Below are 18,540 nucleotides of genomic sequence, written 5' to 3'. Positions count from 1 at the left end.
TGTTGTATAGTATCCTGCATTATGGGAGGAGTTGCTAATGAAACAAACTTCAGAGAACATTCAGTAATGATCCGCCTCTTAGATGCAGTCAGATTTTTGCTTTGCAACAAACTCATGTCATCTGCTCTAACTCAACCTGCAGAAGTTTGATAATGTACATTTAATCTTTCACTCTCTTTGCAGAAGCCCAGTGAAACTTGAGACGTGAGTATTGCTTGTTTTGTGTTCGTTTTGGGTCAAAATAAAAAACCATGAACTTTATGTACATTCTTAACCTCCTTCTCACCACCACCTGCAGGAATCTGGTCTCATTCCTTACCCTGAATGCTGTTCCTTGGTTAACCAGTGACAGCAAGTTGTGCTGTTATATACAAAGTGTCTCCCTCACCTCCTTCCACCATGGAGATGGAACACTGTTGTCTCACTGCTTATTTTGTGTTGAGGGCTGGAAACTGAGTCTAAATGTAGATCTCCTGTGAGGAAAGCAGATGTTAGAGTAAGAAAATAGGGTGTATATTCAGCTCTTGTTCAGCCAGTAGCCATTTGTAAACTACTGTGACATGAAATACATTCTGCTGAGAAGATGGGGATGACCCAAAATCTGGAGCCAAATACCCCTTAACTTTGTGTGATTTGGATTTGAATGTTGTGTTCTGGGCCTATCAGATGCCAATCCTTGTGCAAATGTTGCAGCCCATTTAACATTTCAGATTATTCTGTTTTAAAGTTTAACATAATTTGATCATTAAGTTTGGTCTTTTCCTTTAAATGTTTTCATCCCTCCATTTGCTTTCTCTCTTTGGAGTGCTCTTGTGACCTTGAATCTGATATCTAGCTGCCATTGGGAGGATACTAGAGCGAAGTGAAGTGTTCAGTAAAAGCCCCTCTGTGGTTTGGGGCCCAGCTTTCATTCTCTTAGCTCTAACAAGCAGCTTGTTTAGTCCCTTGAGAGGAGCACATCACGTGTTGCTCAACAATGGTCTTTCCAGCTGATTAAGCGGCAGCATTGATGGTCTCCAGGGGGAGTCCTACCAAAGGGAAGGGGACAGAATCCCTACTGAGTGGGTAAACCACTGATAAACATTTCCTCACACCCGGTGGTAAGACAGGCTGGGGGAAGATCACACACCCATTCTGCAACCCTGCCGCCTCGAGTGGGAGAAGCAGTGAGGGAGCTGACACCAGCCCCAGATGCTGAATTCTAGTAGTGATATTTCTATTTTCACCACTGCTCCCAGCAATGGGCCCCATGCATGACAGAAAGGTGGTGTATCATTGTAGGGAGGATGTTATTACTGACTTAGAGGAACAGATTGCTGAGCTGACAGACATGATGGAGCAACTGCGCAGAGATCACCAGGCCTCCCGCAAACTGGTGAGTCCACTTGGTTGTCATCTACCCCTTCTTTTCAGAAAGTGCTCCATGAAGTCAGTGTCTGAGGAAGACTATAGGGAAAGGGCTGACTAGACCACACAGCACTGCCTGGATCCTTTCAGTGCCATTATTAGTGACTGAGGGTACGTCTACACTACGGGATTATTCTGATTTTATGTAAACCGGTTTAGTAAAACAGATTGTATAAAATCGAGTGCATGCGGCCACACCAAGCACATTAATTCGGTGGTGTGCGTCCACGGTCCGAGGCTAGCATCGATTTCTGGAGCGTTGCACTGTGGGTAGCTATCCCGTAGCTATCCCATAGTTCCCGCAGTCTCCCCCGCCCCTTGGAATTCTGGGTTGAGATCCCAGTGCCTGATGGGGCAAAAATCATTGTCGCGGGTGGTTCTGGGTAAATGTCGTCAGTCACTCCTTCCTCTGGGAAAGCAACGGCAGACAATCATTTCGCGCCCTTTTTCCCTGGATTGCCCTGGCAGACGCCATAGCATGGCAACCATGGAGCCTATTTTGCCTCTTGTCACTGTCACCGTATGTGTACTAGATGCCGCTGACAGAGGCGATTCAGCAGCGCTACACAGCAGCATGCATTTGCTTTTGCATGACAGCAGAGATGGTTATCAGCCGTTCTGTACCATCTACCATGCCATTGCAAATTGGCAATGAGATGACGGTTACCAGTCCTTTTGTGCTGTACCATCTGCTGCTGTCATAGGTGCCCCTGGCTGAGATCGGCCAGGGGCACAAAAGACAAAAATGGGAATGACTCCCTGAGTCAATCCCTCCTTTATGGTATCTAAAAATAGAATCAGTCCTGCCTAGAATATGGGGCAAGTGTACTAGAGATCCAGTGTATCAGAGAACCAGAGAGCACAGCCGCTCCGTGTCAGATCCCGCAGAAATGATGAGCTGTATGCCATTCACAGGGGGTGCCCCTGCAACAACCCCACCTGTTGATTCCCTCCTCCCCCAGCCTTCCTGGGCTACCGTTGCAGTGTCCCCCATTTGAGTGCTGAAGTAATAAAGAATGCAGGAATAAGAAACAGTGACTTGTTAGTGAGATAAAATGAGGGGAAGGCAGCCTCCAGCTGCTATGATAGTCCAGACAGGACATTAAGCAGTGTGGGGGAGAGGAGCCCAGCATCCCGCTGCTATGATAGTCCAGGCAGTACAGAATCTTTTCTTTACACATGAAGGGCGGGGGCTGATGGAGCTCAGCCCCCTGTTGCTATGATGAAGATGGTTACCAGCCGTTCTGTACCATCTACTGGGAATGATCAGGAGTTTTTTACCCAGGCGCCCCCAGCCGACCTCACCGGAGGCCAGCCAGGAGCACTCACGGGCTGATGATGAGGACGGATACCAGTCCTATTGTGCTGCACCATCTGCCACAAGGCTGATGATGACGATGGATATCAGCCATATTGTACCATCAGCCACCCATGGGGGGGCGAGGATGCTGCTGTTGACTTCTGCAGCATCGCGTCTATCAGCAGCATTCAGTAAACATAGGGTGACATTTAAAAGAGTCAAGAGAGGATTTTTTTTCCCTTTTACTTGTGGGGGTGGGGGGTAAATTGACGAGCTATGCCCTGAACCACCGCGGACAATGTGTTTGACACTACAGGCATTGGGAGCTCAGCCAAGAATGCAAATGCTTTTCGGAGACTGCAGGAACTGTGGGATAGCTTGAGTCCTCAGTCCCCCCTCCCTCTCTCCATGAGCGTCCATTTGATTCTTTGGCTTTCCGGTATGCTTGTCACGCAGCAGCGTGCTGAGTCCCTGCTATGGCCTCTGTCTGGAGATTTTTTTAAAATGCTTTGGAATTTCATCTTCTGTAACGGAGCTCTGATGGAACAGATTTGCCTGCCCATACAGCGATCACATCCGTACGGTCCACGCTGGAGCTCTTTTTGGATTTTGATTTTGGACTGCATCGCCACCCGTGCTGATCGGAGCTCCACGCTGGGCAAACAGGAAATGATATTCAAAAGTTCGCAGGGCTTTTCCTGTCTACCTGGCCACTGCATCCGAGTTCAGATTGCTGTCCAGAGCGGTCAGTGGTGCACTGTGGGATACTGCCTGGAGGCCAATACCATCGATTTGCGGCCACACTAACCCTAATCCGATATGGTAATACCGATATTAGCGCTACTCCTCTCGTTAGGGAGGAGTACAGAAACCGGTTTAAAGAGCCCTTTATATCGATATAAAGGGCCTCTTAGTGTGGACAGGTTGTGGCGTTAAATCGGTTTAATGCTCCTAAAACCGGTTTAAATGCGTAGTGTAGACCAGGCCTGACTGGCTAAAGTGCCCCCAGATTGATAGGTGTCCACATGCCTGCAGGAGGCAGTGTTGTCTAGCGGTTAGTGCAGAGAACTGGCAGGCGGGGAACTTGGCTAATTATTTATGTGCTATAAATGTGGATTCCTTTACAGCCAAACAGCTGCTTCGTGGAGGGCAGCATTTTTAAAACCACCTAAGTCACTTGAAAGTCACGGGGACTTGTGCTCCCAAGTGAGTTCAGCGCTTTTGGAAAGCCCACCTTGAACAACTGCTGTTTGAAATGTAGAAGCATTTGCTCTGATTGCAATTGGTGACTCTGAAAAAAGAGCAAGGGCTTAGATAATGAAGAGATCTCTGCATAACCAGCCTAAGATGGAAAACAGTTAAACAGCATGTTTTTCAAGGGGAAAATGAATAAAAAGAATGCCTTTTCTGTACTGGGAATTGTAGCTATCACAGTTCTGAGCCCACTGTGGACAGGATTTTTAGTAACCTGACTGGAGTTATGTCATTAGCAGATATTTTCTCTCAAATAAATGGCAGGGTAGGTACCTTTATACCAGGGTTCGGCAACCTTTGGCACGCGGCTCGCCAGGGTAAGCACCCTGGTGGGCCGGGCCGGTTTGTTTACCTGCCGTGTCTGCAGGTTCGGCGGATCGCAGCTCCCACTGGCCACAATTTGCCACTCCAGGCCAATGGGGGTGGTGGGAAGCTGTGGCCAGCACATCCCTCAGCCCGTGCCGCTTCCTGCCTCCCCCATTGACCCGGAGCAGCGAACCACAGCCAGTAGGAGCCGCAATTGGCCGAACCTGCAGATGTGGCAGGTAAACAAACCAGCCCGGCCCGCCAGGGTGCTTACCCTGGCGAGCCATGTGCCATAGGTTGCTGACCCCTGGTTTACACCTTAGTTAAAAACTTGTCTCTTTTTTCCTTTCAAGTTGGAGAAGGATATGGAAGAAAAATGCAATGAGATGCAACAGGAGCATGAGAATAAGATCAGGTACAACTGCTGTACTATGCAAGGAGAAAGCACATTTGTGAACTGAATGCTGGAGACCACAGCTTTCTCTACAAGGTTTTACATCTTGTGTGGTTTTGGATGTTCAGACTAAGAGACAACATGGCAGTATGTCTTCTACAAAATGAGCCAAGCTTGGGATTGATGCACTGTGATCTCTATACCATAATTATTATTGGGGCATCCAGATCTAGTGGCTTTAAATCCAGGCCAGAATCAGGCTCACTTTCCAATCCTGGATACCATGGGAGCAGCAGTATCATGAGGCCATCTGTACTTAGATTTTGTACCATGACTGGTGAAGATATTGTGAGATTTTATTCTCTCGTGATATTTCCATCATCCATAGGCCAAAATGTGACATGAACAGCTGTTCTTGTGAGATCTTAGGCTGGACACTTTCTTGGAGTAATGGGAGGGCATAGCAGTGTGTCTGCCAGTGTCTCACTGTTTTCCTTTACTGACCAGCCTAACCTTGACTTCATGTTGTGTTGGGGACATAAATGTTTCTTTCATGTCCCTACTTTGTCCAGACACTTAGGGCACCACGCTGCCTTCAACTGATGAGGTGCTAGGAGCCATCCGCACATTGTTGGCATCTGAGTCCACAGCATGATGTACCTTGCTGTAGGGGTCTAGCATACTCGTTGAATGAGTGGTGGAAAATCTGAGCTGTGCTGCTCTCTATGGCTAATGGTCACCCTGGATCCATCAGCGCGCTCTTGAAGAAAGAATAGAGCCAGCTTGGCACAATTGTGCCTCCTGCCCCCGTCCCCCCAGGACTCTCAAATGGCTAACGGAGCCTTTTGGCCCAGTCCTTTCTTCCTACTATACCCAGTTATGAAGTCTGAGTTGGAAATGATAAAGCTACATTTTTATAAGGTTCCTCCTCACTGTGGTATCAATGTCCAACAAAGAGCTCGTCAGCTTGGGAAAGGTTATTGAGCAGCAGGGCCGGCTCTAGGCACCAGCGCTCCAGGCATGTGCTTGGGACGGCACTTTCCAAGGGGCGGCACTCTGGCTCCTTTTTTCTTTTCTTTTTTTTTTTTTTTGCTTGGGGCACAAAATGCTGGGAGCCGGCCCTGAGCGGAGGTGAGCTGCAGCGGTGGGGGGCGCAGGGAGGGCTGAGGAACCGCTCCCCCCCCCCCCCAGCTCACCTCCGCTCCACTGCCGCCTGCTCCCCCGAGCGCGCCGCCGCTCCGCTTCTCCCCCTCCCTCCCAGGCTTGTCACGCGAATCAGCTGCCTTGCAGCAAGCCTGGGAGGGAGGGGGGAGAAGCGGCGGCGGCGGCGCGCTCAGGGGAGCAGGCGGCAGTGGAGGTGAGCTGCGGCGGTGGGGGGCGCGGGGAGGGCGGCAGGAAGTAACCCTGGGGAGGGTGCAGAGGAACCGCTCCCCCCCCCAGCTCACCTCCGCCTCCTCCCCCAAGCGCTCCACTTCTCCCTCCCTCCCAGGCTTGCCTGGGAGGGAGAGGTAGGAGGGGAAATGAGGCGCGCCCGGGGGAGGAGGCAGGGCCGGGGATTTGGGGAAGGGGTTGGAATGGGGCAGGGAAGGGGTAGAGTCGGGGCGGGGCCGGAGGGGGTGCAGGAAAATATTTTTGCTTGGGGCGGCAGAAAACTTGGAGCCGGCCCTGTTGAGACGGTGGGATGATGGGCTAAGTCTAGCAACACCTGACGTCCTCCAGCAACCCCATGGGCAGTAAACTCTTACTTCACAAACCAGAAAATACACATTTGAAACTAATATATAAACTGACTTTAAACGCCCCTTGTACAGCATCACTAGGTTCTGCTCACATCAATCACCTCATTAGAAACTAGTGCACTTAGAATGCAGGATGAAAGAAGAAAAATAGTACCAAGAGCAAATAAAATAAGATAAATGACTAGCTGGGACATGCCCAGCACAAACAGAATAGATGATGGTGTGAGATGCCATAAAGCTTCTAATGGCTACTTGTTTAGGAAGATCTGCATGACACATCTGCAAGCCTCTCTGCTTATCAAATTACACCCCAGGTTATATTTTCTCCACACACAAAGAGCAACCATATACTTTCAGCCTGGCTGACTTTTATTTTAAAACAAGAAAGAACAAAAGTAAAGACTCCAGGATATGCACAGTGTCTCTCTCCCCTCTGGCAATTTACATCTGAATTGACCACAAAATGTCAGCCACCTCCTGCAGAGTCCTAGAAATGTAAATGTGCAGTACACAGAAAACAAAATAATGTACACAGTTACAGTAACCTGGCCATTCGCCTCCTGTAATTATTCCATCACTATAAACGATCAAGTGGGTGGATGAGAGGAAAGTGTGCTCTGTGGCTATCTGCATTGATGTGCTTGTGCATTGGTCACACAGGGAACTCCAAGAAGCTCACTGTGCTGAGCTCCAGGCCTTGCAAGTGCAGTACAAGAAAGAACTGAGGACTGAGAGGGCCTCTGCACAAGAGAAAATGGGTATGGACAGGCTTTCTGGGAAGTCTGAGCCCTGTTGTTTTCATGGTTACTCTGAGCTAGACGCTCCTGTCGGGTTCTTTCCCTCTCTAGCATAGTCACAGCAGCAGACTCTCTTTGGAAGCTTCCCCTGCCTCTCCATGTTTTGCTATTGAAAGCAAAGAGGGATCTGAGCTATGACTGTCAGTACTAACTGGGGAAGAGGGATACTTGTGAAAGAAGGTGGGTTGCAGCTGGTAGAGTGTCATCCCTTTAAATGCTAGCGTTGTGCTGGGATTATAAACTGACGTCAGAAATCATGTCCAGATCTGGATTAGGTTTAGACTGGGGTCTGTGTTCTGAGGCTGAATTAGGGTTATGGTTGAGATTCAGTTATGCCAAAGTCTCATGCAGTCTTGAGAGATTTCAGTCCAAAATAGCAGGAGGGAATTGGAGAACATCTGAGCTCATCAGATTTCTGCTGCCTTGAATAATGCTCAGGTTTCCAAACAGATATTGATTTCAGGCGGAGGCTGCCCAGAAAACTTCTTGGATGGCCAGCCAGACCTTTTGCAATTTGCTGGGTACTTTTGTAAACAGAAATTAAGAAAATCTTTCAATTCAATGACTGTAGCCCAGCTATTTATTTATTTAATTTTGGGTGCCTTTTGGTGCTCAGAAAAGTCACTGATAGGTGTCTTTCAGGCCAGCTGTAGGGTCAGCAGATATTCCATGCAACCTGCCCCAACGCAGCCTCAGTCCACTTCTAATTCTGAGCCTCCTTTAAAAAACAGAATTAGTTTCTTCATTCTTAATCTCATACTATGTGGTGGAATCTGTGACATAGACGTGTCTTGTAGGGTCTGGACTGAGATGCCTAGTCTGCTTTCATGTTACCTATTCAGGGTTTTAGTGCAAATCCCCATGGCTGAGACATTCCCGTTAAAATTGCTGTATTAACTACACATCTTGTCCTTCTCTTGTTGCTCAGAGGGGATGCAGAAGGAATACAAGTATCTGAAGAATGCATTCCGAATGTACCAGGTGAGATTTCAGCAACCCTGTAGTGATCTCCAAAAGTGGATCACGTCCTGTTAGTCTAATGCTTAGGGCTTGGCTACAGCTACCATTTAAGTTGACGTAACTTACATCACTCAGGGCTGTGAAAAAGCCACCTCTCAAACAACGCACGTTACATCAAGCTAAGCGCTGACCAAACTGCTGCTCTGTCGGTGGGAGATGCTCTCCTGTCGGCATAGTGCAGCTGCACCGATGTAGCACTGCAGTGTAGAATAGCTCTTAGATTCCTAGGAAGGTGCTGCAGTGAGTGCACACACACACCCCGCCATCCCCATTGGCACACAGGGTCCCCGATGTGCTGGATTCACTGCAGTTTCACTGTGGGTAAGGAAGGCAGGATATCCGAAACCCAGGGGTGGGGGACACTACAGAGCATAACTTCAGTGACTGCTAGCCGGAGCAGCACGATGGATGCAGCTGGAGGTGTCTCCCTCACCCCTGTGGAGGAAGAGTGGTGTGCAGTGGCCACAGAGGCTGTCCCCCCCCAAAGGATCTCCCTCCTTCTGCTCCTTTAGCCTGGGGGAGACCTTCCTGGTGCATCACTTTGGGATCTGTGGATGGAACTGGCTATAGAGTTGCTAACTACACCTCTACCTCGATATAACGCTGTCCTCGGGAGCCAAAAAATCTTACCGCGTTATAGGTGAAACCGCGTTATATCGAACTTGCTTTGATCCACCAGAGTGTGCAGCCCCACCCCCCTGGAGCACTGCTTTACCGCATTATATCCGAATTTGTGTTATATCGAGTGGCGTTATATCAGGGTAGAGGTGTATCTTTTTATAGCATAATTGGAGGCAATGTGGGAGATTCAGGAGCCGTCAGGGTTTTTGGAAGATTTTCTGAAAATGCATATTGTCTGTGTGTAGGACAGTGTTTCTGATGAAATGGAGGAGAAGTGGCTGAGAAGGCAGGCTGACTGGAAGAAGAATGAGAGGACTGAGCGGGAGAAGGCACTGTTAAAGCAAAGTGCGTACACAAGGACACTTGTATTTACTGTGTTTTCCACTGCATCCATCCGATGAAGTGGGTTTTAGCCCACAAAAGCTTATGCTCCAATAAATGTCTTAGTCTCGAAGGTGCCAGACGTACTCTTGTTCTTTTTCCTCCATATTGTCGCTTCAGCAATGTGCTTATCTCTTCCCTGCTAGCCCATTCTGTAGGAAGTGTGTCCCTGGGTCAGGACCTAGTTCTGGCTACATTGTACATTGTGCCACATCCAGAGCCTCACAAAGTAACACCTGCGACAGCTACAGAGTTACCATGCAAAGAAGAGAGACTGCAAGGGGAGGAGAAGGGAGCAAGACAATGACTGGAAAAGTGATCCAGTGTGTGGGCATGTGTCTGTACACGGGAATGGGAAGAGACTATGAGAACGTTCTCCTTCAGGGCACCACTCAGCGCTGCCATTCGTTATCGGGTGCTTAGACACCATCGTGTTTGGGCGGTAGAAATATTGCATGCAGCTGAAATGAGTCAAACACCTCGTATCCATGTTGTCACGTACATTTGTGTGCCTCTTATACAGAATTAAAATGGATGATTAGGAAAAGTCCTCAGACCTCTGTTCTTTCTCTCCACAGAGCAGGAATTGATGAAGAAATTTGAGATGGAGAGAGAGCATCTAAAGAAATCACATCAGAGTGGTAACTCCATGATGAATAAACTCCCACAGCAGGGAAGAGAGGTAGCTAGTCCTGAGGGAAGCATAAAGCTACATGTTGAGGTGCTGCAGTTCCCATGAACTCTTATTGCCAGTAAAATAGTAGCAGGTTTGTTATAAAATCCATGCGTCTGTGGTGTCCCTAGTCTCTGTTTGCCAGAAGCTGGGAATAGGTGATGGGATGGGTCACTCGGTGATTACCTGTTCTGTTCATTCCCTCTGGGGCGCCTGGTATTGGCCACTGTCAGAAGACAGGATACTGGGCTAGATGGACCTTCGGTCTGACCCAGTATGGCTGTTCTTATGTCTGTTTATAAGGCTCCTATTGCTCAAAGGCTCAAGGGCCTGATGCTCTGAGTAAAGGGAGAGATAGGGACAGGCTGGATTCAAACCATCATCACAGGATAATTCTGTTAAACCCCAGGGATCCTAAGGAGTGTGGGGTATGTCAGACACCTTCCAAATCACCAGTCACTTGTATTTCTGCCTAGCAGTTACTGTCTGGAAGGTCGTGTATTCGGTTTCACCGATTGTGCGGGTGGCTGGAATCGGCTGCTCACTGATGAGCCTGGGAATGTTACAGACATGCCATGAACTGTGCACAAACTGTGTGTCCTTTTCAGGAGTTTATTAAACAGCACCAGGAAGATGTGGAGAAAATAAAAGAATTGCAAAACATCAAGGAGGCAAGTATGGCAAAAAACGGAATGCAGTGCCACTGAGCAACTGCGTCACATGGTACAGTCTAGATTTCTGAGCAGCTCACTCTCACCCAGTCAGCAGGACGGGACTTAGCTGAGGTATTCAAGCTTCTGGAGGGGATAGTGCAAACTGATCAGCTCCCCTTTTGTGCACTGTTCGGTAATAGGAGAAGGAGCCACTCGGGGAATTTCACTGTAATTTCCATTGGGAAACGAAGCTTCATTCTGGGTTCTTGATGTAGCCCTGGTGCTTTTATAAAACCTGAAATAAAAAACTTTCCAAATAAGGGCAGACCCCAGACAGGGGGCCTGGGGGGCCAGTGAGCCACATGGCCTGGGTGTCTGAAGGCTGTAATGGTTAGTGCAGCCTCTGCTGGCTGGGCTGCTCTCGACCCCTGACAGTAACACAGAGCTCTGGGTTTCCTCAGGGGAATGTCTATGCTTGGAGTGTGATTCCCACCTCACTTGAGGAGACATACCCAGGCTAGCTCTCGTCGTGCTGGCATGCTAAAAATAGTGTGTCTGTGGCAGAATGGGTGGTGGGAGGGGCCAGCTGTCCAGACAAGATCCTAGGCACATCCTCAGGGTGGTTAGCCCATCCCCACACAGCTACACTAGGTTTTAGTGAGCTAGCTCTGACTGACCTAGTGCGAGTCGCACCCACCGCTCCAGGCGTAGACACATCCCCTCAGTGCGGGAGTGGTTCCGTCTGCTCTCCTCTAGGAGCGGCTCCCGCGTCACACGCGGCTGCTGTGTAACTTGTAGCCCCGGCACCATTGCGTGGGAAGGGGTGAATCTAGGGACCGCTCTAGCTGTGGGCAAACTGGACAGCTCCCTAGGGCGGCCGATTCTGCCTGGGGCAACGGGTGGCCTGGCCAAACCTGAGCAGCGCAACAGCCCCAGCTGCTTGGCGGCAGTGCCACTCACTCACATTTGGCCCAGCTACGCCCCCCCGCCATGGTGGAGGGGTGGTTGGGCCAAGCCTGAGTGAGTGGCACTGCGAGCTGGTGCTAGCCCCTGCCCTTCTTCCATAGCCACCTAACCACCATGCCCCCCCCACCTGAAAACCTGCCGTGCCCCCTCGCCCCCCATGCCGGCCTCTGGTCTAAGGAGCACGAGGGGTGTGGAACACTGAAGCTTTGCCTAAGGTGGTGGGTTATCTCGAGAGGCCTCTAGGTAAATCAAGTCCATATGCAGGAGAGCTTATGCTTGACTCTCCTCTAGCCCAATGAAGTACAAGGTCAGCGTGGGTCACTAGCTGGCCCCTACCAATAGGAATGAATCCAGCTTATAAAAGCATCGTGAAAATCATGGCAATGGTATGTCCATGCTTCTGTTCAGGCCAACCCCCGCCCCCATGCAGTGCAGACCGTGACACAGGTATTGGAGCGGGATGGCAATGACTGGGAGAGGCTGATGGGGGGCTGCACAGTACATTGGGCTAGAGAGAGAGAAGCCCATTTTATCCAAGTGAATGTGTCTGTTTTATCCAATCAAGTCTCTGGAAGCCGATTTGAAGGAGAAGGACCAGATTCTCAAGGCTCTCACCACAACGATGCAGAACGCTCAGGTGGAGCTTAAGAAAGAGGTGGGAGAGCGTGTGTGATGTCATTATGAGTAAGGCTAAGATTTTATCACGGATATTTTTAGTAAAAGTCACAGACAGGTCACAGGCAAAGAAGAAAAATTCACGGAAGCTGTGACCTGTCTGTGACCCATTTTGTCAGGTGTATATTTTTAGTAAAAGTATCTGCGGGTCCCCACACCGCCTGAAGTGGGGCAGCTGCGCAGGGGCTAGGAGCTGCCTGCAGCAGCTGTGGGTGCGGGGTACCCCTGCAGCTCTGGGGATCCCCTGCTGCCCCTGGGGGCCAGGAGCAGCAGGGTACGCCCATGTTGGCCCGGAGCTGCGGGGTACCCCCGTTGGTGGCAGGCTGGGAGCTGCAGGGGTTCCCCCACCAGGGCTGGGGGCTGCCAGAGGCACCTGTGGCAGCTGGGAGCTCCGGGGCTGCCAGAGGTGCCTGAGGAACCCCATAGCTGCCTGCCCCTGCTGGTGGGGGGGGCGGGGATCCTGCAGCTCCTGATCACTGCAGGCTGAAGTCACGAAGGTCACTGGAAGTCACGGATTCTGCGACATCCATGACTAAATCGTAGCCTTATTTTTGAGTACTGAAAACTGGTCTCCTGTTCATGCCTGTGGGCTCTCTTGAACAGCTACATTCCCTTCTTTATGGCACACGGGGCTCCTTAGATACCAAGTGCTGCTGCTGTTCTCAGGCTTCCAAACGCCATTGACATGTAGCGTAAAATATCTTTCTTCTTCCCTTCCCTTCCCTTCAAAGGCAGGCTGTGCTCTGGCTGCTAAGAAAGGTGGATTATTGACAGTGCATCTCACACTTAACTGTACAGTCGCATCTACTGAACAATGCCAGCATACCCGGCGGCAGTCCAGGTCTTCGGCGGCACTTTGGCAGTGGGGGGTCCGGAGCAAGTGAAGGACCCCGCGCTGCCAAAGTGCCGCCAAAGACCTGGACCACCGCCAGGTGTTCAAATCGGGCCCTGCAGTTCCTAAAGCCGGCCCTGGCAGTTGGTCACCTGGACAGGGGTGGGTGGGAGGTTGGAAATATGCCTGCATTGGTGCGGCTAGATGGGGATGAGGGGTTGGCTGTGATCTCTGCTTGCAGCACACTGTCTGTTCTTGGAATACAGTCAGCCCACACCTGGAGGAGACTGTTCGCATCCAGAATTAAAAGAGGGCAACAGCAGATGGCTGAGGAGTAGGAGGGGCGTGTGCTGTGGTGGGCAATGCTATGGCAAGTCACGCTGCAGGATTTTCTGTCTCTCTGCTCAGCTGGATGGCACTGTAACTAGAGCATCTTGCTCCCCTGTAGGAAGAACAGGATGATTCTGTACTTAGCCCACTGAAATCCTGGTATAGCTCTGACCTACCATATTTTCCGGCGTATAAGACAACTTTTTATACTAAAAAACAACCCCCAAAAATCGGGGGTCATCTTATACGCCGGGTATAAACAGCGGGCAGCCCAGAGCCCTCTGACTCCCCGCCGCGGCTGGGATTTAAAAGGCTCTGGGCTCCCCGCCGCAGCGGGCAGCCCAGAGCCCTCTGATTCCCGGCCGCGGCTGGGATTTAAAAGGCTCTGGGCTCCCCCCCTCGGAAGGGGGGGTAGTCTTATACGGCGAGTATAGGCCAAAACCTATGTTTTAACTGTAAAATTAGGGGGTCGTCTTATACGCCCAGTCGCCTTATACGCCGGAAAATATGGTAAGTACCAGGCCAGTCCAAGTGAGGATAGAACCACATGGCTCACATGTACTGTAGCACAGACAATATCTAAAGATCAGTTGGGGTTTGCGGACATCTGAAATATTGGAGTACAAGGGGCAGGGTGAAGAAACAGGCTTTCAGACTTACCCTGAATTCCTTTGCTTTTATGCATTTAAATCAAGCACTTAAAATGCAGTTTTGCTTTGAAAAGAACCCATGTAACAATGACACCTTCCTCCTCGGCAGAGCTGCTCCCTGCTGCTCAGTCAAATTAGTGATAGCATTGCTGCTTTTTCATCTTGTTAATACTGCAGAACCATTTAGGCTCCTAGGTCACTTAGTTACTTTTGACGATGTTACCTGCTGTATTTTACCCTTTAAACTGAGCACCTTTGGTCTGGGAATTATTGTAACAATGGTCCTGAGTCCCACGTTTATCGTCTCCAGTCACGTTTCAGAGCTCATGAGTGGTGTGTTAAGGTTGGGGTCAGAATTGCACAGTTAACCTTTGGTGGGAAGTTCCACGCCTTACAGTCATTGGGGTGAGGTTATCGAGGTGTGGGCTGATCCATAGCTTTTAGACAAGCACTTCAACATACTTCAACTGTTACCATCCAAACCTTGTTGTCGGCCAATTTCCTTTTTTCTCAGTAGTGCTAAGGGGAATAGTGTTGGGGTCTGGAGGACAAGGGGATGCATGGGTGGGGACAGGTGTTAAGGAGGGTGTTGAGAGTGTTGGGTGAGGCACAGCATGGTGTTAAGACAGACTTTTGGTATGATCCCTGGGGAGAGTTGTGAATTAGGAGCCTGGTATAGGAGATCCAGCAGGAGGTGTTAGGGGAGGAGAACCTGTTTGGGGAGTTAATGAGTGTCATCAAGATATTTGCAGGCTGCCTGCAGAGGCAGGAGGGCGTAGGCCAGTGAGCCCCAGGTCCTGGGGTTTCTGTGTTGGGAGGGAATCCTTTCTGACACTGGTTCAGAATTCCCTGGCAAAATGAGGCCTGTCACCCAGTGGGCAGGATTTCCCCTCTGCTGAGGAAATGGGGATGTGTGTGTTGGGTGCAACTTCTAGAATCTCATGTTGAGCCCTCACAATCAAGACATCCAGAATCAGTGGCCATGTCGGAAAAGGTGGCTGTTTTTGCACTTCTAAAGCCAATTTTCTTGTGGATTGTTTCTGTGTATTTATTTGACATTATTAATATCTGCTGCTGGATTCAGACTTGCGGGGGGGCGTGTCGTCTTGGTGCACAGAACAGAATTTGCATTATTATTATATCAAATGACCGGAGAACTGCTCTGCTGTATGCCGTAGGTCCCATACGCCAGTAATAGCTGACTGACTACTTCTCCTATAGCTCACGTGGTAGGGGCCTGTGCTTTTGGTGCAAGAGGAGCTGAGTTCTATCGTTACCGTTGCCGAGAAGTTTCTAGACACCATAGCATTCGGCACACTGCCAGTGAAATTACTAGAGGCCCAAGGAATTGTTACAATACAAATGCCAGTTGGCTGCATGACCCGTTCAGTGATGTCTGAGAAAGATGAGGGGATTCCCTTCCCCACTCTGTTTGTGATGAATTTTCTGTGGAACCAGTGAGGAGTAGCTGTACCAAGAATATGCTGACAGACTCTTAACTGTAGTGATGGTCTGATTATTGCCCTCGGGTTAGTTGTAAGTAGGGTACATCCTGCCATAAGAACAGTAACCAGTGGCATTCTGTTTGCAGAGATGACTGTGGTGTCCACCATAGAAGCAAATGTGAAATTAAAAGAAGTGTGACAGATTATACTGTGCTGGCAGGTCAGCCTTTTGTGACTAGCTACTCTGGGATCCCATTGCCTGTTAGTAATGAGTCTTTCTATTGCACCCTGATGCTGCACCACCATGGCCCACCTTTCTTACATGTTCGTGCTGTCTCACCCAGCAAAGAACTTGGGCTAATTCCCGTCAGTGTTTGACCATTCTAATGTCGAGCTTGGGCTGGTCCATAGTATAAAAACTGGAGGAAGTGTGGGGCAGAAATTTTTGCCTGCTTAGACCGGTCCAGACTGATTTCTGTGTTTCTCAGTCATCCCTGCTGTCTTGTGTCCGGACGTTGTGTAAAACGACTGATCCCATCTGGGTACAGCAAGTGAATAACTACCTGGTGCTCCTTTTTCCCCAGAAAAGCAACCTGCTGGAGCTGGAGAAGAACATTCAACAGAAAATCTCGGCAGTTGAACTAAAACACCAGCTCAATATCACTTCCTTGGCAGATGAAAATGCTGTTCTGAGGTAGGAATGAAATCTAAGTATTTCAGCCCAGATAGCTTCAACTAGCAGCACCCAACTACATGAGCATTTACTAGTTCACTCTTTTTAATCATTCCTACTTACACTATGAGGCTTTGTCAGTTCTTTCATTCGCAGTAACAGCTGATTTTATATCCAAACATTCTCATGCAAGTGCCATCTGCCAAGCAGTTTCAGCAGAGCTGTGCTGCCCACATGGAATCACCAAGAGGGTATATACATTCCCCCTACTCAAACTTTGGTGCCTTAGAAAAGCCCCACAAGAAACTTAGACAGCCTGTCAGCTTCCAGAACATGGGCTTTGCAATCAGTGCAGCTGCATGTAGTTTCTACATATCTGAGCTCTCAACAGAGAGAATGTTAATTATACTTGTTCGGTGTTTCATGATAAACCCATTGTGACACAAAGTTACTGGAAAAATCCTCCCCTCCAAGCAATATGCATATCAGTGAGGCAGAGGCTGGCAGTAGCAATGCCAACCACATTTTTAAGAGTGCACTTTTTTCATGTGAAACAATTATCCAAACCCTATCAAAAGTATCCCAGTCCTTAAAATAATGATCACCGACAGTATCGGAGGCACAGGAAGTGAAACTCACCAGTCTGGTTTCACTAAGGTGAGTGAAGTGTAAAGAAAAAACAAATGGAGATGACAAGGTTAGAGTGTTCAAAACACATTTTCTAGTTCTAATATACAAGATGGTGTTAACACAGAAAAAAAGCTGTGTCTTTTGGAAGGAGGGGAGGAATTTTTTCCCATTCTTGGTCATTAAATCTCCATTCCCTTCTTGAAGCTACCACTGTCACAGTTTACTGGAATTAATAAAGGGAGAGGATGCTATGAATTGCTGGACTTCCACTGTTGAGTTTGGTGGCCTCATTTTAACTCATCAATGATCATTCTCATTGCTTACTGTGGAACATGGCACTCAGGTTCCACAGTAACCAAGATGAATCTGTTGGGCCAAGATTTAAGCATATTAATGTATTGTTTACTAAAGATCAGGGCTTAAGTTACAACAGAAATAGAGCTTCCGCTTGTGTCTGGCAAAGGAAACCCATGTGTGGAGGTTGTGTGGGAGCTGAGCTTCCTATCGTGTGAGAGATCTGGGGACAAACAATCAGTAAACTGATCATAAGTGTGAGTTTGCTGAAGTCAGTGGAGTTGCACCTGCTTACCCGGCAGTCTTTTTAAATTCTGTAGCCTGTATAGTAACTGTAGCCAATGACTTTAGTTTGTTCATTGATGTTATGATTAACGTGTGTCATATATAATCATTGTAAGCTAAGCAGAGTTAAATTGTAGGATTATAGATGTATGAGACTCATTAATATGTGGAAGGGATAATTGTGTATTGGATATCTAAGTAAGGCTGAAACTCAAGGCCTACAGGCTGAGGCCTGTAAGATTTTAGCTTAGCCATACTAGGCAACAGAGTTAAGAAATGCTAATATAAGTGACCAAAGAATAACCTGATGCCCTAAGATTACGGGGAAAGATGTACCATATGGCGATATTGCAAAAAATTTATAGAGTAATTTTTTGCTTACAAGATACCCAGTAGTTACATTGTTCTAACACATGCCCTAACCGCAGGGTGCACAATGTACGTAAATGCTAAAAAGTTATAGACAGAATCACATTATAAAAGGGTGCCCAGAGCGGGAAAATTGAGCTCGCTATGGGAAAATTCAGCAAGAACCATCCCTCTACTGATGATCAATCCATGGGAGACCCATCAGATCTTAACACTTTTGTTAAGGATGTGAGTATAAATATATTTGTAACTTGTGTATGTCTGTATAGAATTTCTATATGCTTGGCTAATCCTAACTTTAACTGTAACTTTAATAAAACTTGTAAAACAGACTAGACCTTGTACTTGTGAATGTACGTGTGGTCACTACCCTTGGTCTTTCCGTGTTCCTAGAGACTCTAAATCGGAAGCAAGCAGCAGAGGTGATTTTCACTCTGCTAAGCTTGAAACTCTAGCCACCGGAGCAGAACCCATGATGGTGTAATACCACATTACAAAATTCACTTTAAATAAAATAAAAGGCTACATCACAGAGGCAGATGTGAGTAGATACTCTACTGTCCCTTTTGTAACACTTCCCCTTCCTATCTCCACAGACGCAAACTGATCACAAAGAGCGAAGAAGCATTTAACGAAAGAGTCCGGCGAAAGTCAGTACTGCTCTAATGGGAATGTGACCTTGTTACTAAGGGAAACTTGCTGATGATGGTAAATCCAAACATAGCCATACGTTCAAGTTTATTTTCCATTTCTGTAGGCAATGCCAAATCTGCAGTCCCTCACTCTTCCAAAACCATATCAATCAATCATAGCCAAGGTGTCATGTTTTTGTCCTGTCGTTTCCTT

General features: G+C 48.4%; 1 protein-coding gene across 4 annotated transcripts in view; it reads left to right on the top strand.

Moving 5' to 3' along the window:
- The window catches only part of FLACC1 (flagellum associated containing coiled-coil domains 1), a 35,673-nt gene that overhangs the window by 7,343 nt on the left and 9,790 nt on the right, over window positions 1–18,540 (top strand). For all 4 annotated transcript variants that reach the window (XM_045032474.1, XM_045032475.1, XM_045032473.1 and 1 more), the window contains 11 exons: window positions 184–204; window positions 1,282–1,375; window positions 4,621–4,682; window positions 7,061–7,158; window positions 8,126–8,178; window positions 9,084–9,183; window positions 9,798–9,901; window positions 10,501–10,563; window positions 12,077–12,166; window positions 16,028–16,137; window positions 18,291–18,402. In XM_045032474.1, coding sequence (XP_044888409.1) covers window positions 184–204; window positions 1,282–1,375; window positions 4,621–4,682; window positions 7,061–7,158; window positions 8,126–8,178; window positions 9,084–9,183; window positions 9,798–9,901; window positions 10,501–10,563; window positions 12,077–12,166; window positions 16,028–16,137; window positions 18,291–18,360 — 865 coding nt within the window. In that variant the 3' untranslated portion in view covers window positions 18,361–18,402. The remainder of the gene's footprint in view (window positions 1–183; window positions 205–1,281; window positions 1,376–4,620; window positions 4,683–7,060; window positions 7,159–8,125; window positions 8,179–9,083; window positions 9,184–9,797; window positions 9,902–10,500; window positions 10,564–12,076; window positions 12,167–16,027; window positions 16,138–18,290; window positions 18,403–18,540) is intronic.

This window comes from Mauremys mutica, chromosome 10 (assembly GCF_020497125.1).
Source record: "Mauremys mutica isolate MM-2020 ecotype Southern chromosome 10, ASM2049712v1, whole genome shotgun sequence".
NCBI lineage: Eukaryota > Metazoa > Chordata > Testudines > Geoemydidae > Mauremys > Mauremys mutica.
Note: the sequence above shows the minus strand (reverse complement) of the source record. Positions and strands in the feature narration are given on the sequence as shown.